General features: G+C 50.6%; 1 protein-coding gene across 1 annotated transcript; it reads left to right on the top strand.

Annotated features, from left to right (window-relative positions):
• Positions 1 to 807: 807 nt before the first annotated feature.
• On the top strand, positions 808 to 26,105 carry SLC9A6 (solute carrier family 9 member A6). Its single transcript, XM_075162023.1, has 16 exons — positions 808 to 1,087; positions 7,495 to 7,694; positions 8,072 to 8,149; positions 8,821 to 8,897; positions 9,849 to 9,961; positions 12,321 to 12,426; positions 15,919 to 16,060; positions 16,309 to 16,414; positions 16,641 to 16,729; positions 16,947 to 17,060; positions 18,646 to 18,757; positions 19,211 to 19,364; positions 19,544 to 19,574; positions 20,827 to 20,906; positions 21,539 to 21,644; positions 22,675 to 26,105. Exons 1-16 carry the CDS (start codon positions 823 to 825, stop codon positions 22,948 to 22,950), a joined length of 2,049 nt encoding a protein of 682 aa, XP_075018124.1. The 5' UTR covers positions 808 to 822; the 3' UTR covers positions 22,951 to 26,105.
• Positions 26,106 to 26,768: the final 663 nt, after the last annotated feature.

Below are 26,768 nucleotides of genomic sequence, written 5' to 3'. Positions count from 1 at the left end.
CAGGGTGGGAAGTTTCCCCTGATCCCACCTCGGGGCTGACCGCGGCTCCTGGCACCATCCGCATGCCTTGGCACGGTGTGAATGCACCACCGCCCTCCAGGATCCCCCCGAGCCCCGGCTCTGTGAAGCAGCGTGGGCTGCTGCTGTCCCCACGCACAGGGCCCCGGCCCCCGGGAGCCTGGGACAGGGGCGGCCTGCAGCACACCCCTCCAGAGCACCCCACGCACAACACCCTCCTCGGCCCCAACCGCTCCTGTGCGTGGCTGTGCAAAGCCAAGGCCTATGCAAAACTTCCTCCTTGCAGCAAGTCTGTTTTGGGAGTTTTTTTTCTTCTTGCAAACCTCCTTGCACTCCGGCCACCTTCCCCCTTGCAAACCCCTTTTTGCATCCTTGTAACCTGCTTTTTCCCTTGCAACCCCTTTCCCAGCACTCCTGCAAGCCTTCCCTTGCAGCCCTCTGTCCCTTACACCCCTGCGGCCCCATTCCCCCCCACCTTTGCAAGCTTGCAGCCTCCTTCACAACCTTTCCTCTCGCAGACCTTTCTCTGCTCGCTTGCAACCCGCTTTACGAGCTCCCAGGCACCGCCTTCGTCCCCGCTTCGTCCCCGCTTCGTCCTCGCCGCCCCCCACCCGCTCTCCTCCTTTGCTGGCTTAAAAAAAACCCCCTTCTCTCCGCCGCAAACCTTTCCCTCAGCCCGGCAGCACCGCTCTCCCGCCCCAGCCCCGTCCCTATCCGGGCTCCCGGCCGCGCTGTCCCCGCCCCGCAGCGCCTGCGCCCAGCGCCGCTTCCTGGTGGCGGCGGGGCCGGGCCGGTACCGGGGCGATGGCGGGGCCGGGGCCGGTGCTGGCGGCGGCGGCGGCGGGGCTGTGGGCGCGGGGGGCGGCGGGCGGGGAGGTGGTGGCGGCGCGTCCCGGGGCGCTGGAGGAGGAGATCGTGTCGGAGAAGGCGGCGGAGGAGAGCCACCGGCAGGACAGCGCCAACCTGCTGGTCTTCATCCTGCTGCTCACCCTCACCATCCTCACCATCTGGCTCTTCAAGCACCGCCGCGCCCGCTTCCTCCACGAGACCGGCCTCGCCATGATCTACGGTGAGGGGCGCGGGCACCCCCACGCACGACCCCCCCAACCCCCACGCACCCCCTTCCGTGGGAAACCCGTGCGGCAAGGAAAGAGTGGGAGCGGCAGCGAGTGCCGCCCACCCTGCCTTGAGCACTGGGAGCCCCATCCAAACCAGTCCCGGCTGAGCGCTGGGCCAACTGGAGCGCCTGGGTTGGCGCCCAGCCGCCTGCTTTCATGGCACCGCCGTCCCCTTCCACTGGCGGGGCATCATCCCCTTCCCTGGCAGCCCCACCACGGCCAGAGGATGCTGCGAGCGTGGGTGCCGGCAGCGGGGACTGGCATCCCACCATTCCCTTCTTCGGTGCCTGGTGGCCAAGGGGCTATGGCAGGGCTCGTTCTGTGGACATCCGTGTGGGCGAAGGGGTGCGGGGATCCGGGGGGACACGCCGCATCCTCTCCCAGCTGCAGCCGGATGCTCCTGTCTCGCTGGGATGGCCAGGCTGCGCGTCCCGTCCCGGCTCGCCCCGTGCTGAGCGTTATCTGGGTGTTGCTGGAGGGAGGGTTGGTTGTTTTCCAAACCCTGGATATCGAGGGCTCTCGAGGGCAGCATTACTCCGAAATCTCTGGCAGTGAGGAACTGGTTGGGTTTTCCCAGTGGCCTCGCAAGGTGGCTGCAGCACGGGTGAAGCTGGCGGGGTCAGGTGCTACCACATGCCAAGCGGCCTTGAAACCATGTCACCAAGCACCGGCAAGTCCCGCTTACCTGCTCCGGGGCTGAGAGTGGGGACTTGGGGCAGCACAGACCAGGCTTTGCACTGGTCGGGAGCCTTGCATCCCGCACGCTGCGGCCAGAGGTTGTGCTTCCACCCTATATTTAGAGCACCTAGGTTTCCAGAAGCTGTCCAGGAAGAGTGAAGACGCCATTTGGGGAGACGCTCCCACCTTTTGCCGTGCTCAGGGACCCGCAGGGCCAGCAGCCTGAAGTCCTGCTGCTTGGGGACCTGTGCGCACAAGCTCCTACTTTTGGGGTTCCTCCTCCCGCTGTGACAGGACCTCTTGGTGAAATGCCCCACGTGTTCCCACAAGAAGTGGAGCAAGGCTGTGGGTCAGGGGAGCGGGTCCGTAGCTGGTTGGATTTTAAGGGTGGCCTGTGATTTACTGAGGTGGCGTGGCCTCGTGAAGTGGCCTGAACCATTGTATGGAGATGCCATACGTGGCTCTGCCTGGGTTATCTAGCATGGCTTGGAGTTCAACCAAAGTAGGACTAGGAGTTGTGCTGGGGGAGTGATTAACACGGCCACGGATCCTTATCTAGACAAGATTTGTTGAGTTTAGGATTGAAAAGGTGTCTTCTGCTGAGTGCTGTGGTTAGTGTCTCTTCTCTGTGCTGTCCTGGCCCTTGTTGGTTGTGGGTCATGTGCGACCAAGCTCGGTCACAGCAGCAACATGGCCGAGTCCCCCAGCAGAAAGCTTTGCTCTGAAGGCTGTGACCTGACTGTTTGGGCCGTTGGCCTTTGTCATCCTAAGTTTCAGTTAACTGGAAGCGTCCTTCCAAACGAAGGGGTGGAGACACTTGCTTCAGCCCAGAGGCACAAAATACTGGTCTGTCTTTTCAGGCTCCTGCAAGCCACCGCTGAGGCGGGTGCAGGCATTGCTGGCCTCCTGCCCGGGGCAGGGGTGGTCACCTCCCCCGGAGCGGAGCTGTGCTGTGGGAGCATGTGCTTCCAGCACGGAAGGTCTTCCTTCTCCTGCTGCCCCAGAGCTCGCCAACACACGGACTTTCTATTCCTTTCATGCTTTCAAACTTGCCCTTTACCTTGTTCTTCTGCTGAGTTTTCTTCCTCTTGGTCCTCTGTTCTCCCTGACGCCCCTGCGTGCTCCCCTTGTTCTCAGAGGACGACCCGGGTCGTTTCGGTCTCCTGCCGATCTGTAAAACACATCTTTTGTGTCTGCTCTTTTGCCGACTGTGCTTAGAGAATTGCTGGTGAAATCGGTAATATCTCCTGTCTGGTCATGCAGAAAATCCCAAGTTTTTCCCTGCTATCAAGGCTTTTGGCATTTGCTTCTCAGGTTTTGACAGCTGCCATAGGAAAAGGGATGTGTAATTTCCCAAGGAGTGGTGAGATGCTGTTGTTTTACAGCGACAACTTTAAAGCTGTGGGGAACAAAGCAGGTACCGTTTCTGCTTCGCTGTCCCCGGTCCCCTGCGATGCTTTCAGCCCCTGCGATGCTTTCAGCCCTGGGGAAGTCCGCTGAAAATGTGGAAGTGCTGCAGCAGGCAGGCTGCAAAACAGACCCTGAAACCTGGGCAAGAGAAGCAATTTGTAAAAGCTTGTCTTTTTCTAATTAAAAAAAACCCCAACAACTAAGTCAAATAAAACTTTTGCATACATCTCTTCTTGCTGAAATACATCAGAGTTTCCTTGATGTCTGTGTTTTTACTGTAAGTTATGAGCTCTTGCTCCGGGTGGATTTGTGTCTTATAAATCACACTGTTGGCTCAGAGCTGATGTTCAAGAGCTGGGCACAGGCTGGAGTCATTTCATGGTGATAGACAATAGGTGTTTAGTAGCCTCTAAGCTTCATTTCAGTGTTTAAAATGAGGTTTCCACATCCGAGGTACTCAACATTTGGGATAATTAATTCAACAATCTTGTTTCAGTTCTTCTTGGGATCTGATGGTAGATGTGGCAGGAGCTTCTCTAGAAGTTTAGTTTCCTTGTACTTGTTCCCACTTGGCCCCTGGATTGCATACGTCTAAATTGCTTGTTGTCAGGATGTCTTCAGTTGCTCGCTACATTTTTCTTTCCTTTTGGTGTCCAGATTAATGCTCGCCTGGGGATCCTGTGTGCTTCCATTGTTGTTAAGTGTCTGAATGGTAATATATTAGTCTTCATTTAAAACCTTACCTCGGAAATGTTCAACGGCACCTAAAAAAAAAAAAAAGCCCATGGGCTTTTGTTCTTTTTAATGAAGTTGGGAGAAATGCAATGAAAGTAATCTCTTGCACTTTGCATAAAAGAACTCAATTAATTTACCGGCTTCGCCTTTAGCTTCTCTACTCCTTGCAGCTTTTGGCTGGCAGCTTCCTCGGTGTCAGGTTCCCTCCGCTCTGCTCCCTCCCAGGGCTCGGTTTTGTAAAACTTTTGGCTGCAAAAGCATGTCGATACTGGCGGAGCGGCTCGCAGGTTGCTGCTAGGACGGCCCTTCGAGCACCAAGAGAGTTTGAACCATTTCCTAAGAGACCATCAGAACCAGGAGGACCTACATGGTCCCCTTGGCTTGGTCCAGGTAGCCTGAGCCCAGGACTGGGTTTGGTGTCTGAAAAAACTTGGCAGCCGAGTCAGGTTTGTTCCAAGTGCCTCCAGCAAGCATCGTTAGGTGGGGAGGGTTGATTAGCGATCCACCGTTGGGCAGGAGGGGTTGTTGGTGGGGTCATCTTAATGTTGGCAGAGTAATTGGCTTTAAGCAGAGCGGCAGCATGCTTTCCCTGTAAGTAACTCTGATGGTATCTCTGCGTCGGGAGCCGCTGGCGCGTTGCGGGCTGGTTCGCACACCAAGAGCTCTTTCTGTGGATCTGTATTTGCAGGTGGGTGTTTTTTCCCACCCAGGTCTGGAGAGCTCTGGGAGCCTCCCAGGCAGCGTGTTACAGGGCAAGATAAAATGCCTGGTTTTTGGAGCCCCAAGCACAGCGGTCTTGGCAGATATTGTAGGTTTATACGTCCCTTTTCCCTTATCCTATTCCTGGCCAGAGTGGGAATTTGGCAGCGGCTGGCACGCGGGGCTGGGAACAGCTGCCCGGGTAAGCGAGACGGCGAGGGCGAGCAGGGGTGCTATCAGATGTAGCGCTGCTTTGGGATGGGGATTAAGAGTGGAGAGGCGGGTGAGTCTGGATCCTTTCTGAATTCCCAGCAGCGACGTCCGTCCGTCCCTCCTGCCTCTCATCTCAAAGCGCTGAGCCTGGGCATTTAAAGGGATCACTCCATGGGTTTCCAGAGAAAAGACAGGCAGCTCCTGCTGCTGGAAGTTTCCAACTCCTGTGTGAAGCTCTAAAATCAACTTTTTTTTTAAAAAAAGACTTATTAAAAGCCACGCCAGGTAGCTCTGCAGGGCTGCAGACGCAGTGTACCTGGTGCTGCCTGCTCCGTAGGAGTGGAGGAGCAGTTGCAAGGGTAGAGGGTAAATGAGCTCTCCAGTCTGGCTTTCCTCCCTTTCATTTAAATTCTCACTGTAACTGTTTAAAGCTGCTTAATAGTCATACGCAGATGTAAATAACCCTCTGAAGCTCACTTTATCCCAGTGAAGAGTTTTGGTTGTCTCCCATGGTACCTCGGGGTTCATCATCTTCTGGGTGAAAGGAAACCTGGGTGTTTTGCCTCGATGCTGTGGTGCCGTGCACCTCCCCGCCACGTGCTCATGTGCATACGTGCTGTGGCATCTCAATGTTCTTGACATCCTTGCCTTCATTTCCATACTTTTATTTCCGGAGCACTGGAAGATCGCAGGAACAAAGAAAAGGCTAGCAGAAAAGTAAGCAAAAGGATTCCTTTTTGGTGTCCCCTCTGGGTGATGCTAGTGTGAAAGCAGCTCTCGGATGCTCTGCACAGTGTGACGTTCCCTGAAGCAGCTCTCCTTGCTGGAGCTGACCATGCCTGGTTGTGCACCGAGAGGGACCTTTTCTGCTACTGCTGGGGCAATTCTGTGCCAACGGTGCAGCGCGGGATAAAGCCCAAAGCATGTGCTGAGCACATGGTCGACTGTACGTGGCTTAAAAGCATCGGTGGCTTTGTGGGAGCAGCTCAGCTGTGCTGCAGAAGTGCTGTATTTGACCAAGGACTGGGTTTTGGGTGCAGCTCCTGGGTCTGTCAGCCTGGTCCCTGAGTTTTGAGCCATCTGTGTCACCGGTGTGACGGGTTAGCAGCGGTGAGTCTGTTTGCAGCCGATTCTTCTGCCTCTGCTCGTGGCCTGGATGTGTGCTTGGGTGGCCCTGCTGTGCTTGACATCCCCTAGGATGGGAGGTGGGGCTTTTCTTCTGGCTGTTGGCAAAATGAGCAAATCTTGTCCTGGAAAATGGCTGTCAAGGGAAGAGAAGGCAAAAAACGGGTGGCAGATCGGGAACTGGCTGCAGGGGACGCTGTTTGTTCCAGGGTCCTGTGGTCTCCTGCCCAGGCTCTGCTCCCATGAGATGGTGGTGGAGGAAGAGTTCGGTGTTCCCTTTGGTCGGGGTTGTGCCCTGCCTGTAGGAAAGCACAGAGCAAGATCTTAATTAAGGCAACAGTGAAGAAGCAGGAGCATCCTGGGAGGCAAATGGAGAAGCCTTCCGAGTGTTGCGGTCTCCGTTTAGTTCCCACGTGTCTGAAAGCTTTTCATAAATGTGTGGTTCAGAGATGGGGTTAAGATCCAGGATTTCTGTGGCGGCTCAGTGCTGCCTTAATCGAGGAATTTCCAAACCCTTTTGTGCTGAAGGCTACGTGGAAAGGTGTCTTGTGGAACACCCCTCCTCCCCAGCCTGCAGATGTCAAAAAGCTGTGCCAGGAGAGCACTCGGCACACGGTGCAGGTGAGAAGGAGCTGGAGGAGCTTGCACTATGTGAATGCCATTAATCTGGATGCGAGACCTCAGAGCGCAGCTCATCAGCTGTGCTGCAAAGGAAAAGTGCCATATAAATTGCTGACTTGCAAATTAACCCCCACAATACTCCTGCGCAGCAGCTGAGCCGGAGGCAGCGCTGGCTCGCGGGGCTGCCCTGGGCTGCTGCTCGTGGTGCAGAGCTGAAGCTCGCAGGGGCCAGGAGCAGACCCGGGTGGTTGGCCTGGATTGGGAAGCTTGCATGGTTTTTATAAAATGGGGATCGCTGCTGTGTGCTGCGAAAGCTGGTGCGGGAGGAGGCTGTGGGGTGCTGCAGCTTCTTACGAGGATGCTCACCATCCTCAAAGCGTTTGTGATGGTGGCTTGGTACCTTTTTCGATCCCCTACAAAAACGAAGGGTTTAATGTATTTCTCTAGTGGCAAAACATGATGCCGTCAGGTGTCTAGGTGCAGGGTGCATAGTTTGGGCACAAGTGAGCAGTGCCTTGCCCAGGTCCCCAGCTATGTGCCAGCAATGCCAGGGTGCTCGCCCTAAGAAAACCAGTGTGCCCTCAGTGTCGGCTGTTCACTGCACTAGAGCAAGGGTCTGGCTGATGGCTGGGTAATTAAAAGCCTTCAGGACCAGTCCATGCCCGGTGTTAGAAAGTCTGCATGAGCACAGACATTTGCACGGCTCATGGGAGGATGCGGATGGTTTAATATCATTCAGGCAATTATTTGGGTGGTGGTTGTGCTCAGCAGCTGAGCAAGGGTCAGGATCCTGGTGTGCCTGATGCTGCATCCGTGCTCAAAGAGATCGTCTGGGAGTTTGCCGTGGCTTTTCTCACTGATGCGTGTCCCTCCCCAGGGGTCCTGGTCGGCGTGGTCCTGCGCTACGGCATCCATGTCCCCAGCGACGTCAACAACGTGACGCTGAGCTGCCAAGTGCAGACCAGTCCCGCCACGCTGCTGGTGAACGTCAGCGGAAAGTACTACGAGTACACCCTGAAGGGGGAAATCAGTGCCCAGGAGCTCAATAACGTCCAGGATAATGAGATGCTGAGAAAGGTAAGGGAGTCGGCGACTGGAGAGGTGAGCGATGCTCCCCACTCCCAGGGACGGGTCCTCTGTCTGCTGGATTAAGTGATTTTTTTATTTATTTATTTTTTTTTCTTAAACTTCGGTCAGACTGTGATCAGCTATAAATTATAAGTTGAACACAATGTAATGAAACTCTGGTTTCAGCTGATCTTAATTTAAGCTGTTTAGACTCTGAGCTGTCTCCCAAAGATCCCGAACACATCCTCAGCATTCACCCGACAGCATTTCGTCTGGCGGGGGTACAGGGTTTCCTCCATGTATTTTATATGATATTCTTATTTGTGTTTTGTCTTGCAAAGTATTAACAAATCATTTTACTGATGTTTTCTTTTTTTTCTTAACAGGTGACTTTTGATCCTGAAGTGTTCTTCAACATTTTGCTTCCTCCAATTATATTTTATGCAGGCTACAGCTTGAAAAGGGTACGTGCCTTTACAGCGCCTACATTTTTAGTTCCTCTGCCTCCGGAGCATTTTTAATACTTGAGAGTGCTTTAATGCTTGCTCAGCAGGCCAAGGCTGCAGAGCTGGGTACGGTTTTCCCCAGTACATGCAGGACTGTAGGAAGCAGGGCTGAGAGTGCCCCAGTCAGTCTCGTCCATCCCTCTGCCCCGGGAAGGGTCAGCGACTTCAACCATTTCCAGCACGGGTTTGCGCAGGGGTTTTTGAGGTCAGCTGGGTCATTTCAGACATCCTTCCTTTCAGAACACGTAGGAGGGTGGGAAGGTTTTAGAAAGCAGCAGCTCTCTGAAATGCTGATTTGGAAGGAGAAGAAAATGATCCTGTTTAGCTTGTGGGAGAAGGAGGGAGGAATGCTGCTGGGTTAGGAAATCAGTTCCCAGGACTCAGAACGGCACCTTATTAAATACACAGGTACAAGAAAATGGTATGTTCATGTTTATCAATGCTGCATTAACATCTGCTGGTCTGGAGGTGTACACCATTGTGCTGGGCACCATTCTCCCGTGCTTGTCCAGCTCGTGGCGTCTGAGCTAGGTGCAAGCTGCTGCGGACACCGTGAGGGTGCCTGTGCAGGCTTGAAATAAATTGTTAGCAAAATATAATTAATTTTTTTTTTTTTATCCTCCTTCTAGAGGCACTTCTTCAGAAACTTGGGATCAATCCTAGCGTACGCTTTTCTCGGCACTGCAATCTCCTGCCTGGTGATCGGGTGAGTAGTCGGAACTGGTCTGGTTCTTCCGTGAGGGTTTGAGCTGTGCTCGGAGGCAATGCTCTGAGCCCGGATCTGCGGCTGCTAATCCCAGCCCTGAAAGATCACACAGGCTCTCTGCTACCACTGCTCAGCAGCGGCAAATAATACTATTTACTGTCCAAACTTTCGCTGTGTGGACAGGGTGATTGCTGTCTAATTGCATAGTGCTTTCTCAGCATCCCATACAGAATAGCTATATACAGGGCAAGGAAAGTTTCACACTTCTCTGAAGATTGTCTTGAAAAAACAGGCAGCAGCTTCAAGTTATTGAAAGCACAGCCCTAACAAGCGTGGGACACAGGAGGGGCAGGATCGTAAACACATGTCCTGTCCTTACTTGCTGGAAGCAGGTGCCCAGCGAGCACGGATTGTGTTTCAGGTATTTATCCCTGTGTGCAGAGGGAACGAGATGATTCCCGCTCTGAATAGTAACACGCAGGCTGGCGCAGGGTGTTTTCCACGGGAGAGTCCGGTGGATTCAAGCAAACTCAGCATCCGCGTTATTTGTTCCTCGCTGAAAGTTTCAGCCATTTCAAAGTCAGGCCAAGGTCATCCCACTGAAACATGTTAATGTGAAATGCTGCAAAATGATTGCAAGACCCTACGAGCCTGGCTGCCGCTTTTCTTTAGTTGTGTTATAGCTCGTGGAGGAGTTTCGGTCCCAGTTCCTCACCGGTGCCGTGTTTGTGGTCCGGTGCGGCGGGTGCTTTGGTGTGCGTGGTACGGCACTCGCCTCCGAGACCATGGCCCTGGGGTTTCACCAGGCTCGCCTCATCCAGTACAGTTCTTCGGTATTCCGGCGTTTGGATAACTTTAGGCGTTAATCTGGCAAATTCAGGGGAATCGAGCCCATTTGAATGTCGTTTTCATTCACTGCAGAGATGAGTAATTGCCTCTTCTCATCACCAGCTCTGTCGTGTACGGCTGCGTGGCGCTGATGAAAGTCACTGGGCAGCTCGGGGGAGATTTCTACTTCACTGACTGCCTCCTGTTCGGTGCCATCGTATCGGCTACTGACCCAGGTATGTTAGATGGTTATTGCCCCCCTCATTTTACCTATTTGATCGGTTTGAAGTTGTGTTGAAGTGGGGAAGAAAGTCTGAACCCTGTGGAAGTTCCCTCTTTCTGAATTCTGGAGTTTGTTTGCAACATTCCTAGAGGTCAAATTTGTCCCCATGACTTCTTATTTCCTTATTTCCAGTTACATGTAATATACCTTCCAAACCTCTGCTTCCTAAATCTTTGAAGCCCCAGCAGTCTTTCTCTTGACTTCACTGGGTTTTGGGACAAGTCCACTGTTCTTCTGCCATCCTGTGCCAATGGCTGATGCAGAACAAGATGTGTAATGTGGGGAAGGGTCCAGTTGATAGTTTTACTTAGTTTAGCTGGTTTCTTTCCACTTCCATTTGGGTGGGATTTTGGAAGGTCCTAATCTAATTGAAAGTTGATCTTAATGAGCAGTACTGAGGACAGTAGTGACAGCTTGGTCTGCTGAAGCACTTTGTAAATCAAAACTATGAAAAACTTGCCTTGTTCAACTGAATTTCACTTCGTTCGCAATTACTTTTACACAGTAGCTGTTTATTTGCATGTTCTAGCTTCACCTAAAAACGCAGGACCACAGAAAGGCCTCTCCTTCCTCCTGCCCTTTGCTGAACAGGGCTTGAATTTCTTCCTTTGCAGCCTGGCTGCTACGTTTGAGACCAGCGTGGTGGGACTGGGGGTTGGCAGCATTGCCCCCTGCCCCGACGTTACAGTAGCTTTGGGGGATCTTTTTAAATGCAGATATTGGTCAGTTAAGGAAGAGATTGCACACCTGGATAAGCCAAGTCTTCGGCCCTTTTGAAACAAGTGCCAGTGGCTGTTGTTTCCAGATGAATTGGGACTTTACCTGCTCATCTTAACAAGGAGTCATTTCTGTTTTCAAAGGCAAAATGAGGAACATTGTATATGTTGCATATATGTATATGCATATATGCAAGAATAACGCTGCAGAACATAACCTGCAGCATAACGTGGCAGTAGCCACATCTGTCTGCCAGGTGGAGATGCGAGATGTGCATTCCCCATGAGTTTTTAATAATTTATTTTTTATGTTTCCCTAAGATTTGCCAGGTATTGGTGTGGCTTTTACTGCTGATAGTTTAATTTGAAAAAAAAAAAATTAAAAAATAAGGTAAAATGATTTTCCAGCTTCTCTGAACGTGTCTTGGGTGGGCGTTCAGGCCACCGGTTCCTTTAGCGGGGAGCTGTTCCCATGTGGCTGCGAGGTTGAGCATCCTCCCTGTAACTTAGCCGGGGTGTCAACATCGAGAGGGGGGCACATTTGCAAGGCGGGGAGCACCTCACAGACACGATGGCAGCGTGGCAGATCTGATGGCAGATGGGCAGAGGCCAGGCAAGGACCGTAGGTAGAAGTAATGCTTAGAAATGCTGCGGACGAGCTGTCGGTGTCACGTCCCTTCTTCAGGCTTCGAAATAGTAACAAGAAGATTTGACAGGTAAAGATGGGGCGTTTCTCTGTGCATAAGTGGGTTAAATCCTCTTCAGGACTGTGCACAGATGAGTCCCTGAATGCTGTTTTAAAGGACTTTCACAGCAGTTGATTGGAATTAGCTCAGCCCTCCGCAGCAGCCTGAGCTGCGCACGATGTACCACGTGTTACATCTTGCTTGCTTTAGATGTTGTGATGTTTTTGCAAGGCTGATACGCAAAGCTTGCTGCATTTTCATTATCTTCTTGGAGCTGCTGGATCATGGAAGGGCTTGAGGCCACTCTGATTTCTGCCATGTGGCCGTAAATCACAGAGAAACCCCCACATGAGGTTTGAGCCGATGCCTGGCTTTTTCCAGTTAGGTCTGAAATGTTAACACATATGTGCTGGCACTTCCAGTGTGTTGAATCCGAGGATTTCTCTTGGAGTATCAGGGATGGAAGGAAAAGACAGCCATCGTCCTGGACAAGCCTGCATCCTCCTGGCCTTCTGCAGGTGGAGGAGGGCTCTCCCTGATGCTCCGAGCTAACGGCATCCCAAAAGCTGGGTGGCTTGTGTCAGCGTGGTACTGTGGTCCAGCCCACGAGCTCAGACCCTCAGGAAGCTCAGAGCAGGGTTTGCTCACGTCTGCCAGTGAAAGACTTAATAGACCTAATGCCCAGGATGTGGTTTAGTAAAAGGAGGAGGAGGGAAATGCTAAAGCAAATCCAAATCTGAAAGGGCAGAAGGGAGACTATCAAAGTGAGCACGGGGGGCGGCTGGCACCATCACAGCAGAGTGGCACAGGCGTGCAGGAAGGCAGCGTTCTAAAAGGGGGTGTTTTTGTCTTTGATGACACCAAAATAACGGCACCTTTTTGAATGTCTCTCTATTTTTCTATTTGTCAGTGACTGTTCTTGCCATATTCCATGAACTCCAGGTAGATGTTGAGCTGTATGCCCTTCTCTTTGGCGAAAGCGTCCTCAATGATGCCGTTGCCATAGTGCTGTCTTCGTAAGTGTGTTCTGTTTTTATTTTTAATTGTTATGTATGTTATATGTCAGGTGTTGGGGGGAGCCACTCGGCCTTGCTCCTGTAAAATAGGAGCATCGGTGTTTGCAAGAGCAGATTTCCATATTAAATGTCCCCAAAAGCTGTAGTGACCTTCTGAGGCATCTCATTGCAGAGCGCGGCTTAGGATTATGGATTGTCCTTACAACTTCCCCTGCATGATGGATAGTTTTGTTTTGCTTTTATGGACGGTTGACCCAGCCAGAAGGAAGTTTTTATGTCCCTCTGAAACGGGAAAAGCATCGTGTCTGCTTTTCAGCCACAGGATCCCACTGAAGCCCCTTGCTGATGGCTTTGCTCCTACCTGTCTTCCTTCCCATCCACAAATACCTGCTTTTGTTTAGGTGGAAATAGTTGGTAAAACAGCTGTTTCCTTTCTCTCCCACTTTCCGAGCATCAAGAAGATGGTATTTCTTACAGCTGGACTTAATACAGCTGGACTGAACACAAGGGAAACTTGCTGGCTTTCTAAAGAATGTTTTATATTCTTTAGTATTTTATGTCCTCTGCACGTAGGACGTATTTTATCTGCGTTTTCACTGTGTTGTCATCATGGGAATTTGTTTGGAAATATATAATACCTGCAATGGTCACAGGTTAACATATAGCTAAGACTAATGCAGAAAATATTTCTGGAATACTTATCACTCCGGCGTGCTGGTTGCATGGGTTTTACTCGGGTGGAGGCAGCAAGTAACGTGTTGTGAGCTGTGTATCGCCACCCGCACGGGTTGTATTTACTGAATTGAATGTTTCTGTTGAGGTTTCCGGAACTGTTTGTATTGCTCACTCCGGCTTTTATGCTGGATGTGTCACCGCTGGTGCGAGAGTAAGTGCTGCACAGCCAGGTCGTGTTTAAGAAGTGATCCTGAGTGGGGAGGAGACGGGTCTTCCAGGCCCTGCCGGGAGGTTCTGGGTGGGAGTGGATGGGTTCAGCATCGGAGTGATGACATCTGTGGTGGATCTCCGCACACGTAGGTGACTGCAGTGTGCGCGGTGATTTGCCTCTTGCACTGCTTCGGTACCAGCTTCGTAGCTGTTGCTCTGATTTCCTGCCTTCCTCTTTCCACAAGCTGAGTTCAATCCACCTCCCTTCCCCGAAATAAGATAATTTGCACCAAAAGAGCAGCTCCGAGCTGCAGTCAGCAGTTATTTTGCCGCAAGGCTTTTGTGCAGACCGGCCCAGCAGCATGCTGACTTCTCCAGGGCTTCTCAGCAGCTAACCCGTACCCGTTTTGAAGCTTGCTGGGGTCTTTGTCTTCACGGTCACCATGAGCAGCGTAAGGCAGCCCCGGTCAGCAGGGCGGGTATCGCTCGGTTCAGGTATCTCAAGGACAGCCTCGAGTCACCTGGACGCAACCGCATCTTGGGTGCAAGGAGGAGGTGAGGGCCTCTTGCTCTAGGGAGGAGAGCTCCTCCGAGAGCTCCTCCAGAGCTCCTGTTTATGGTTCCCCTTTTTTAAATTTAGTTTGGCGTTTGCCTGTTTCACAGCAGAGGCGTAAGTGGGGGAACCGCATGGGGACGGTTCTGCTCCCACAAGCAGAAGACCGGCTCCCCAGTTAGGAGATGCAGGGGTGAGTTGGGAAGAGGGGGAATCGGGTGGTTTCTGGGCGGGCGGGTGGTTTCTGTGTTGACGGAGGAGCTGCTGCCTGGGTGGCAGCTGGTGGTGGGTGCTGCCTCATCCCAAGGGGTGAAGAGGGGCTCCGGCCGCGGCCAGCGCTCCCCGGGCTGGGACTCCTCACGGTTTCTGCCAGGAGTTCGGTGCCCCCCGAGGCTCCTCTTCTCCCTGATTTCAGTCCCGGACAAATGTCCATTCCCATGCTTGGGGGGCAGGATCCGTGCCTCTCTGTTCCTGCCTCGTGCTATCCTGGCCTGGCCTGGCTTGGAGGCAGGGAACCGGCTGTGGGATGGAGAGGAATTGAACCCAGAACTGAAAGCCGGTGGGCAGCGAGGTGCCGGGGCTGCGGTTCGTGAGCGGGGGGGTAAATGCAGCCGCAGGGTCTCTGCTTGCTTCTTCCAAAGGGAGGTTTCACAGGGGCTGAATGCCACAGGGAGCCCCGTGGGCAGGGACAGGGGAAATGAAGCACACAAAGGCCAGCTGGAAATAATGTCTTATTAGCGATGCAAAAAGCAAAACTAGAAGGAAAACTGAAATGGGCAAAACCACAAAACCGACATCCAAACAGTTGGTTATGGAGGGGAAGCGAAACCATCTGAATTTAAAAAAAAACCCCAAAACCCCAAAGCCCAGAATAAGAGCGTGTTGGTGAATGGGAAGTAGAGGATGGGATTGACGAAACAAATTAAATCACAGGGAGAAATCTGAGGCTTACGGTGTAAAAGGCAATGCAGAAAATGAAATGTATTAAAAGCAGGGAAGTTCAGCAGGGGAAGTGACCCGTGACATGTTGGAAAGGGGAGGATTGTCATTTGTGTAGCAGAAAAATGTCGGTGTGTAGTTAGGGCAGAAAGCCGCAGGATGTGTGCGCGGGGCAGTAACTTTCCGTTCCAGCATAACTCGGGAGGTTAAACAGCAAACGTTTAAAGTTCACCTCCAAGAGTTTTAACAGAGCCAGCTGAGGGATTGCTAACTAGGAAGTTAAGGTTTGCAGTAAGTTTATATTGAAGAAAGCGATCTAAGAAGTTGATATTAAAATGGGGTTTAGGAGATGGGTAGGGGACCCCTGTATCTCAGCGTTTCCAAGTAAAACAGTGGAATGGCTGATGCAAAGCTCAGGAGTTAGGAGGGAGCAGATTCAGAGGTGGGATCAGTGCGGCAGACCTATTTGCCATCTCATCGCAGAAGTCTGTTGAAGTTTGGTGGATGAAGATAATAGTGTTGCTGTAGTGAACTGGCAGTGTTCTGTTTGCCATGCTACCCTGAGATACTTCACTTCAGGGCTTGGAGCAGTGCAAAATCAATGTAGTGCACGTTAAATGCAGTAAAAAGGCATAATTTACAGTTCTCCAGGGGATATTCACATCAGCCGCCTCTGTGGAGTCGACAGAGAAGTGTAGGCTTCCCACTTGAATGCTTTGTGGTCCCAGAGTGCCTGGCTTTATAGAGAGCTGATGCCAAAGCCCTAAAATACCGTCATAAATGACGGACTGTCACCTAGCAAAGGTATTTGCAGGAGATCATGCGAGAGTTGGGCTTTGGTCTGATACTCTCGAATGTCTAGAAGGAGCAAACGCAGAGCCTTGCCAAGGAGGGGTGGCTGAGCTGCAGAAAGCCGGCCGGGAGCAAAAGGGATCCCAAACTTGAACGCAGGGGGATTGCGGTGTGGGACTCGGGTTTTGTCTCCCTGATCTCTCAGGCTCGGTGTTTCTGGCGGTGGTAGCACTTCGCAAAGCTGACATAGGACTGTGGAGGTGCCTCTCCCTCCAGACTAAGGAGTGTTTTGTTCTTGTGTGCGCTTTTCCTCCCTCTTTCAGTTCAATTGTTGCGTACCAGCCGGCGGGTGACAACAGCCACACGTTTGATGTCACAGCGATGTTCAAGTCCATTGGGATCTTCCTAGGGATATTCAGTGGATCTTTTGCAATGGGAGCAGCTACTGGAGTTGTGACAGCTTTAATATCCTTTTTGTTGGTTTTTCCAAGTGTTTGCATAACAGCTTCTTTTTTGTCTGCACTGCATTTCACCCAGACCCAGTGTTTCATGATTTTTTTTAAATTAATGAATTTAAATTAAATTTAATTAATGAAAGGCAATGCCATAGCCTTTTTAAGGGCAGGCTGTGTAGTCTTGCTGCGATACACAACTGGGTTTGATATCCTCTTAGCCTACAGTTTCTCTCCAAATTGTCCTTAACCATTTGCAACGTCACCAAGTTCACCAAACTTCGGGAGTTCCCGTTGCTGGAGACCGGCTTGTTCTTCTTGATGTCCTGGAGCACGTTCCTGCTGGCCGAAGCGTGTGGCTTTACAGGCAAGCTCCAGCACAGCCCTGCGTCTGGGACGGAGATCTGCAGGGATGATGGGCCTGTTGAGTTTTGCTTCTCCCAGTATCAACTGCAGCTGGGGCTCTCCCTCTGCTTTCAGAAGTTTAATTATTCTGGGTTCTGGGGTTATTGCATTAAGTACCCAACACTATTGGGGTGCAGCTCAGCTCCCTTTTCATGACCAGGACTCTAATGTGATGCTCTGCTCCCCAGGTGTGGTGGCCGTACTCTTCTGCGGGATCACGCAGGCCCATTATACCTATAACAACTTATCTACAGAGTCCCAACACAGAACTAAGCAGGTGAGAGCTCCTCAGCCCCCTTCAGCCTCTCTGAATTTCAAGTTCAATATTTTTCCCTTCCCTCTAGGCAGAATTAGGTGCATCTGTCTTTCTACAGATGGATTTTACTAGGGTTGCTTCTGCAGAAGTATTTATTGCATGATGGATGGGCTAACATGTTTTTGTTGTTAAATCTAAGTTAAGTCTAACTGGCTTTTAATTTGTTTTTCTCTTTCAGTTGTTTGAGCTTCTGAATTTCTTGGCAGAAAACTTCATCTTCTCCTACATGGGACTTGCTCTGTTCACCTTCCAGAACCACGTCTTTAACCCTACCTTCGTGGTGGGGGCTTTCGTATCCTTTGGAGCCCATTTTATAAAACAAGAAAAGAAAGGGAGAGGTGCCTTATTCCTAAGCTGTGTTTTTCATTCAAATGCATGGGGCTTTTTTCAGTCAGTCTAGCTTTATTTTTAAAAGAGGATTTCTCCCGTGTAGTGGTGTCTTTGCTGGTTATTTTAAGAAGATGGAGATTCCAGCTTTTCTGTTTGGTGTGGATTTTTTTTTCCCGTCTTGTCTCCTTTCGTGGACATTCAAATTAGCTGCTGCAGGGACTCGGCGTTCGATGTGAACGTGGTGCCGAAGCGCCAGGCTTCTTCACGTGGCAGCGTGGCACCAGGAGTGGCTTTGCAAATGGTGACCGTCTGGTATAGCCATTTATTTCCTCTTTTCTTTGCTATTCCATTTGGTTGACCCTGAAAAAAGCTTTTTTTTTGGTCAAATAGCACAGTTAAAGCTACAGCAGATGCCTCTGAATGATGTAATGAGAAAGGATTTCCCCTTCTGCAGGCTGATGCTAACGGAAAGAAGCTATCGGCCCTGGTATGTCTCAGAAAAACAAGGATTTTAAAGGAATTTTTTTCATATCATAGGGAAGCCAGTTCAGATGTGCAGAATTATTTTCACTCTTTGCAATGAAGCAGGTTTATACCAATAAGTAAAATGTTGTTATCTTTGCCAAAGCTGGTGCATGGGTTTGCAGCGGGGTCTGCTGAATTTCCCCGATGAGCTTTTGCAGGGCTGCAGTGGGGTGAAGGGAGCGAAGAGCAAGGAAATGCCGTTTAGGTGGTTAGATTGAAATTTTGTGCTGTGCCTCTTCAGTAGGAACTAACTCGCTGATGAAATAGCTCATTCATGAGAGAGATCATGAAATACGTCTCTTATGCAAATTCATGATGTTCAGGAAAGAACATAAAAGCTGGAAGCATTTTCCCTATTATTCAAGGCTGCGCTGAATACTGGCTCCAAGATTATTTTTGCCATCTGGGTGCTGGTATTAAAAGACACAACTTCAAAGATAAAAAGCCATATGAAGGGGCTGGTGATTCTTGTATCTCGCAGGCTATGAAAACAGAGTATTAGGGTTTTTTTTTTCCTTCTCAACTGCTGCTGCTTTGATTTTGCTGAATAATCTTTGGGAACGGGACTTGGCTTAAAGCTTCAAACCCAGCTGTGAAGTGTGGCATGCAGGGGAATGTCAGAGAGGTTGTAGTAGCTGCAAAAACTTGAGCTTCACAGAGGACAAATAATCCTCGGGGTGGAAAACGGACCCAGCAGGGAAGAGCATCCAGTGGGAAACGGTGGTTTTTCTCTCCTCTCGCTCATCTAACCTGCCCTCTCATCATTTCCCTTGTTTATTTGTGCTTGTCTCTGTATGGTATTCCTGAATTGCAATGTGTGCTTTGCTCTGATGAGGCAGTAGCATGCTCTTCCTCCGCTGCTGTAGCACTTGGAGCTGGGTTATTCTCTTTGCATCCAGAGGCCCGGTGTTTCTGAGGCTCCCCAGCGTTTCCATCAGGCAGCAGAAATGGGCTCTGTGTGCAGAGGTGGGGTGTGATGGGAGACATTGGAAGAGCAATTTCCTTAACGTGTGCAAATACAGCTTGCTATCTTCCTAGGAAGAGCTGCCAATATTTACCCACTATCATTTTTACTGAATTTGGGGAGAAGAAATAAGATCGGAACAAATTTACAGCATATGATGATGTTTGCTGGTACGTTATCGCATCCTTGCCTCCGACCAGGTGGCCCATCTGCACTTCCTCGTCCCCAAGTGCCTGGACATATTCCTTACGGAACTCTAAATCTCTTATGGGCAATGTCTGGAGAAGAGGCTGGGCAGGAAAGGGCTCCCTTAGGCTGGGTGGCGTGAATGCCTTGGTTTTGAGTCGTAGGAACGAGCTCCTCCTGCCCTGCGCTTGAGTGCACGGTGTGGGGCAGGAGGAGCACTTGCCTTTCTGGGCTGGGAAGGAGCGGTGATAACCCAGGCTTTCACAGCGTGTGCTGTGAAATCACCACTGTTAAAGCACTGTGATCTCCTCCGGTGGTGGATGTCCCGTCAGAGGGACAGGACCGCACGTGGGGCAGCATGGTGTAAATCCCGGGTGGGGAAGCAGCCGCCTGTGCCGTGGGCTAACACAGCTCCTCCGCCGTCCCTTCCCTGGCAGGGCTGCGAGGAGCCATGGCGTTTGCCTTGGCCATCCGTGACACGGCCACCTACGCCCGGCAGATGATGTTCAGCACGACGCTCCTCATCGTGTTCTTTACAGTGTGGGTTTTCGGCGGGGGGACCACGGCCATGCTGTCCTGCCTGAATATCCGGTGAGTGCGGCATGCGTGGGGCTCTCCTGACACAGCACGTCCTCTCCCTCGTCCCACTCTTACGTTAAGGTGCTCGGTTTTAAGAGAGAAGAGGAAGATCGCGTCCTTCCTCCTAAACCATGGTGCCTACCCACCTGGCATTGCTTGTCCTAACCCTGTGCTGGTTTTCTCCTCCGCAGAGTCGGTGTGGACGCGGATCAGGAGAACGTGGTGAGTACGGCGCCGCCGGGCAGCCTCTGCGGAGGAATTTGCGCTGTGCTCGTCGGCGCAGGGGTTACATCGGAAACCCTGTGAATGCCCGTCTATGCTCCGCTCCCTTCCAGCTCTGACCCCACGAGGGTTTTTAGCTCCTCTGGTGAAAGAGTTTCAGTCAGTGGGAGTCGTGGCTTTTCTGTGCTCTCTGTGGTTATAATGAGGCTTGCTTTTATTCAGTTGGAAGGAAGGCATAGAAGTAACGCTGGACTGTTCAGTCAGTCCACGTTACTGCTGCAATAGATTCGGCCTCTCCCTTGCTGGGTTTGAAATAAATACCAAAATGTGCGTGACACGGAGGCTCTCTGCCTCATCCAGCATCCAGGGCAGTACAGAAATGGCGTTTACTGACTTATTCTATGTAGCATCTTCTGTCCCGCTTTTACCCATGGGTACCCTCAACCTCTCTTTTACCCCACGTTTCCTGTGGGTAGTTATGTGGCAGCCCAGGGACCACCGACTGCGGTGAGATAAATGCTGGAGCCCTGCAGCGTTGGGAGTTTTCCTGCCTGGTAGCCCCGAGCTGTCTCGCTTGTGCATTTGCAGCCTGGTCGTGCTGTGGCCGTGGCTCTACTTGATTTCAGTGTGGGTTCTGCACCTTGGAGGTTCATTTTATTCAGAGCCATTTATTGGGCTGTTCTATCCTGGAGAGAAAACATCAAATGCTAAAGGTAGCCCAGAGCCATAAATCTGAAAGGCAGATTTCTGTGAAGTACGTAATTGTATTCATAGTCCCCTCCAAACAGTTTTATATTTTTTCTCCGACTAAAAGGAAGCCAGGAGTCCCCATAACACACTATTATTTGCATACGAAAAGCTCAGGCAAGATTTGATGGAGGTTGGACCTGTCAGTCACTATTAAACGGGATGTCTGGATGCAGCTGCTGGCTCCGAGGCACTTTAAACCTTGGGGTCAGAAACTGGAAGTCTCTAGCAGAAAAATGGTCACGCTGTACTTTGATACCACCTCCCTAAGGCTGTTGTACGCCGCTAAATTCAGAGAGCAGTGCTGGAAGCACCTTCAGCCTGTCATGGTGTGAATGTCCTTATACTCGCTTGCAACCCAAAATTTTCTTCCGAAGAGGCAGTGAGAAGGTGTGTGTCATCTTACGTCCCCATGGGATTACCCGGTGCCCCGTGGGGGCTCCTGGCCCTGATCCAGGTCGTGGCACATTGCCCTGCCACTGTTTAATGTTTTGCTCTTCCGCAGGGCGTCCCGGAGAGCGAGAGGAGGAGTACGAAGGCAGAAAGCGCCTGGCTCTTCCGCATGTGGTACAACTTCGATCACAAGTATCCTTGAATGGCGGTCGGTGCGTGCCGTGCCAAATCCCGTCTGCCCGAGCAACTCCGTTGACTTGGAGCGTGACTCGCTCCTCGCTTAGCAGGAGCCAGTGTTTGCTTTCCTGTCACACTGCTGATTTTTGATTTGTACCTCCTCGTGCCTGTGGCTGCAAGAAATGACCATTTCCACCCGCCATTAACTGGGAACGCAGCAGTAGCTCAGTTCAAAGCTGGGTTCTCCAAGGCTGGAAGCCCAGGGAGTCCTTGATCCCTGTGGCAGGTAGGCAGGAAGGGCAGGGGGTCTTCTCATTTGTAGCCCCCTTGCTAGATCCATGCCTCTCCTCCCTTGCAAATGCTTTGCCATGAATTAGTGGAGGAGCGATTTGCCAGGCTGAGAGGCACAAGATGATGGGACAAGTAATGCTGCTAAGCCTTTTCTTACCGGGACTGTGTCCTGGTCCGCTCCTGTCCTGCTGTGTTTGGTTGCATTCACATTCCTCATCCCTATAATTTTTGTGCTTCCAGGGACTTGTGTTTCTTTCCTTCCTGTGACTTCCTCGAGGTACCGAGTCCCTCTGCATCCCACCCCTTGACTTACCGACATCGCCCTATTCCGCTTTCTTCCTTGACCCTCTCTGTAGCTATCTAAAGCCTCTGCTGACGCACAGCGGTCCTCCTCTGACGACCACACTCCCGGGGTGCTGTGGGCCTATTGCCCGGTGCCTGACGAGTCCGCAGGCATATGAAGTGAGTCCATCGGTGTCCTTTCTGTCACAGTGTTGGTGGAGTTTGGCATGTTTATGCTTCTGTGTAGCTTTTGGATGCTGCTCTGCAGCATCGAGCTGGGAGCCCTGGGGGAGATCAGATACTGGGGCTGATGGATGAGCTAATTCCCGTGAGCATTTTGCTTTTCCAGCTGACTGTTTGGTCATGAAGGGATTTGTGGTGTATTCATGGTGGTTCCTCGGTGACTGGCTCAATGAAGCTGTCACGGCTGTCCTTCCCCAGGCCCAGCTGGGAGGACACACAATTTCCTTATCCCCTGCTTTCTTCCAGCCTTGCACCTGAGTCGTTCCTGTAGCCCCTTCAGCTGCATCACTCGCAACTGAAAAGGTTGCCAGTGTCTGAACCGGGGCTGATTTTCTTCTGAAATGGTAAAGAGCCCTTGTCTGAGCAGCCCAGAGGGGCAGGGAGATGACAAGCAGCTTTGGGGAGCCTGTAGGCAGCGACGTCTTCCACCATCGCTGCAGAGCCTGTGTGCACCCGCGCTCTTCAAGGAGCTGGGTTTGCTGGTCAGGTTTGGCCTGGTGCCGGCAGGGCTCTCTGGCCGGGCCTCGGCACGCAGGGCATTGCCATGCCCAGGAGCCCCTTGCAGCGGCAGCTCTCCGTGGCAGGAGTTTTCTTGCCCTGCCCGCAAAGCATCAGCATCGAGTTCCCTGCACAAAGCAGAGATGGCTCTGAGGGGTCGGCGATGCGATTCCTGTGGTCGTGGGTATTTTAGTCCCGACAAAGCCACTGAAAACCATTCCCCATGTATCAGGCTATGGCATCAGAAAGAAGAGCCAAGAGAGCCCTTTTAGGTAGTCTGCAGGGGAGTTAGTGTGTTGTGTGAGTCTGCTGGGCTCAGAGATGTGTATGTGGCACATCTGGTTATGGTCATGGTGCAGGAGAGTCTGTGATTCGGTGCCTTTATCTGCTTATTCACTGCCACCGTGCGATTGCAAAGATAGCTGTTCAGGAAGAGTTAAACAGCACTTTCCTCCTGTTTGTTGCCCAGAATCAAGAGCAGCTGAAGGACGATGACTCTGACCTCATTTTGAACGACGGGGACATCAGTCTGACCTACGGGGATTCCACGGTCAACACCGACTCTGTCGCATCCAGCGGGACATCGCGGCGGTTCGTGGGAAACAGCTCTGAAGATGCGCTTGATCGGGAGCTTGCTTTTGGGGACCATGAACTCGTAATCCGGGGAACGCGCCTGGTCCTTCCCATGGACGATTCGGAGCCACCGTCAAACGTCCTGGATAACGCAAGACATGGTCCAGCATAAGGTTGCTCAGTTTAATTGACAGTAATATTTGCATATATGATCAAGAAATATGTACTACCTAAAGTCTAATGCATGTCTCAAAATGTCTAAGCTGTATAAATATTATTTATATGGTGTCAGAAGAATATAAATATTCTCTGCCAAGCACTTGTAAAGAACAAGCTGCAAATTTAAGTTAAAAACTGTGTTGACTGCACTGTGTAGGGTGGAACTGTTTTAGCGTAAGAGTCTTTTGCACACAGTGAGCTTCTTTAATGTGTGATTTGACGAAGGGTTTAGTTCCCAGCGGGGTAAGTAAAGGAGCTGACTCCCTGTTCATCCTTTGAGCCTGGGAGAGGAGGATAGGGAGGTGCTGGCGAGCAGTGGAAATCGCTTTCTATTCAGATGAGGATTGTTGGGTTTTTTGTGGTCTCTGATCTTTGGATCAGTCATGTTTGAAATATCAGCGAAAAATCTGCCCACAGACCTTCTCTCTGGGCAGTGGCCGGTGATAAACCTGTTCGCTTTGTGGGAACCTGAGCTGGGACCTGGAGACTTTCTGCTTTTTAGTGACCCTCTGCCCAAGCCCTGCTTTAGCTGGCTGCTGGCAGGCACCGGCCAAAGCCGATAGCAAGTGTCTGGCTGCTCGGATGGGAGCAGGAGGGAGGGATGGTTTGTGTCTGTAGTCATGTTTAGGAGAAGGAGGTGATCCCACAGAAACAACATCAGGTGTGCACAGATTTTAGGGCTGAGTCCATCTTTCAGTTGTGGCTCAAGCAGCTTTGTAGAACCAGCCATCAAATCCTCAATTGGCAACTAAATTTCACGTTTGGGAAGCGACCGTGTCTTTGTGCGAGCGAATCCCTTCTCCTGCAGTCACGGACGTAGCTGAGATGTGCAGAGCTACCGCAGTTGCACGTGGGGCCGTGGAGCCCAACCTCGAACACAAGCTTTACGGCTACAGATTGACACGGTACCTCCGGACCTCTCCAGAGGTATTGAGCATCTAGGTGGTACTGAAGGGGAGTTGTCCGTCCGTCCTCCTGTATAGTCAAAAATCATTGCACTTTGTTTAATAACTCCTTAGCATGCTGTGTGTCTGTAATCCCCACCCCATCTCTCTCATGTCTCTTACCATTTAATGAGAAATGTTTGCGAGTTGATTTTTTTTTTTTTTTTTTTTTGAATTTTAATTTTTATTTTCCAAGGAAGAGCACAGAACAATTTGCGATTTCACACTAGTGTTAGAGGATTTACTCTGTAGTTATGGGAATGGCTAAATGTGCAGTGGAATTGTTAACCCTGGCATCCTTTTTCTCCTGAAAAGGGGGAATCACAGACATTTACTGTATGTAAGTTTGTTGTCTATTTTAGCTGCAGTTTTGCTATACAAAACCTTTCAGGGTTACTGGTGCACTACAGGCCCGTCCTGGAGTTCACCCTCTCCAGAGGGCTTAAACAGAGGTGTTTAAAAAGAGAATATATGAAAAAGCCAGGTGAGTCTGAGCACTCACAGCTCCCGTTAGCTTTCCTTAGAACAAATTCTGTGTCTCTCAGGATCCAACCCTGAGACCTCAGAGCAGTTTCCCCATGGCAGTTTTCCCCAGCACCACCTGAGAGTTGGAGGAGACAGGGAAATACTGAAATTTTGAGTGTATATGTATAGTTGAGAAAATAAATTTAAACTTTTTTTTTTTTTCATTTTCTCAGGTCTAAGTAACATTGCCTTAAATTTACGGATGTGAAACTAATTGTTTTGGCAGTTTATCCCCAAGAAAATGCTTTCTTTTTCCTTCTGAACAAAATGTATAAGTGTTGCCATAGAACTCCTCTAGAAGGGGGGTAAGGCTCTGTTTATATTTAGATAGGGCATCTTCCTTGCACCAGTAAATGGCAGTCTCGCTGTTAACATAGCTGTTGGATTAGCGCTAGCCTCTTTGTTTCCTGCTATGCAGGAATTCCATAAAGTGTGCATTTTATATGATGTCTGTAACTTAACTTCATGTGTTTAAAAAAAAAAAAAACAACAAAAAAAAAAGTAGGTACCTGTTGACTTTGGGTTTACTGCATCACTTCTACATCCTGTTTTTTGTTTGTTTTGCCTTTTTGAAGAGGTATGATAAATAACTACCTCTTGTTTTTTCCTGTATAATCTGACTATGAATTCAATTTACAAAGCTGGCGTTGGTGCAGCCGGAGGCGCAGAACGGTTCTGCTCCCCCTGAAAGCCCGTGGTCCCATCGCCAGGCCCCGCGCACCGGCGCGGCGTCAGGGCAGCGCGGGGCTCCCTCCCAGGCAATCCCCAGCTGAGGTGCAAATTTGCAGCCGAGCGCTGCGAGATGGCCGCAGCGTCATGTTTTACCGTAGCCTTGGTAGCATTCCTCTCTTTCTCTGACCCTTCAAATTCAATAATTTATCCACTCTCTTTAAGCTTGCCAACACATTACCATAAGCCTCAGCTTTTGACACCAGTGACAGTTCAGTTAGTACATAAAAGAAAAAAAAAAAGTTAACAAATGATGATTTTATGGGTTACCTGTGAACTTTTATGATCCATACATAATATAACCAGGATTGTTTTGAATAGTCTTGGTGAATGAATGAATCTAAGCTGAAATTCAGGAGTGATTTAATAAATTACTCAGATTCATCCTCAGCTGATTATTTTCTTTGTCCTGCTGCAGCAGAGAATACACGAGTGCCTGGTTTTCAGATGCAGAGCCCTGATGGCTTGCATGCTGCAGATGAAGTTAAGGGTACCTTGGAGAATCAGGCCCCAAGACCTTTTGCCAAATAGGTAAGACAGCCCTGAGGAGGCAGTTTACAGCTCCCATGAAGATTTAGAGAAGGTGCCCTTCTTCTGTAAATTGAATTTTCATGGTTTTTGCACATGAAAAAGCATTGTAGGTAAAGTTATGATTTGTACTAGTACTGTCGATTTGTGTGGTAATGGCATTAACTCCGTAGTTGTGGTGTTTGTGCAGCTGATCTGTGATAGCTGATGATCACTATTGGACCTTCTGTTTACACTGACTAAATCCTTTACTGTTGCGTTGTACTGTGAAAGAAGGATTATGGGCCTATAAAAGAATTTTTTTTTCTTTTTTTTTTTTCTGGAATTGTGTGTACCGTTTCATTAATTCACATGGAAATAAATCTGTAGCAAAGTGACGACATGCCGCTTGACCTTCTCAGACTAGTTTGTTCATGGCCTTTGCCCAACAGGTAAGGCAGCAGCCATGGGTGCAGATGCTGAACCCCGTGGGCCGGAGGGGCCGTCCTCCCTTGCAGGAACAGGCGCTGGGGAGCGGACAGACGCTGGTGTCTGCTAAAAGCCGCTGCAGCTCCCGGGCTCCTCCATGAACAGCAAAACCCAGCTGGGGTAGCGCCGCTCACTCACACGCGTCCTGGGGCTGTGGGTGGACCTGCACAAGAGGCATCGCTACGGGGTGTTCGCAAAATCGAGGCTCCTGAGCTTTCGTGGGCTTTTATGTCCCGTGTTTTTGTTGAATTTGCAGTTGGGCTCATGGCAGCTGCTCTGCTGTCCTCCAGAAGCGATTCTGCCTTCCATCTCCCGTCTGTACCCTTTTTTTGGTGCTATGTGCTGTTGGAGCAACTGAAGAAGTTTGTTGTTCAAATGCTTTACAATCGTTCAATATAGAGGGCATCTCGTAAACGTCAGGAATCTGGTTTTGAGAGTTTTGATTCACAAAGGACAACCTTCACCTTTTGAACGGTACAAAATACATTCTTTGTAGCTCTGTATTGCTGCGGGAGGATAGCCCCTGAAACCTAGTTAAACACACTTGTCTCCCATCCATAGCAGCGGCCAGCCGAGG

Source organism: Calonectris borealis, chromosome 13, assembly GCF_964195595.1.
Source record: "Calonectris borealis chromosome 13, bCalBor7.hap1.2, whole genome shotgun sequence".
Lineage (NCBI taxonomy): Eukaryota > Metazoa > Chordata > Aves > Procellariiformes > Procellariidae > Calonectris > Calonectris borealis.
The sequence above is the reverse complement of the archived record's forward strand: the minus strand, read 5'-3'. Positions and strand labels throughout refer to the sequence as shown.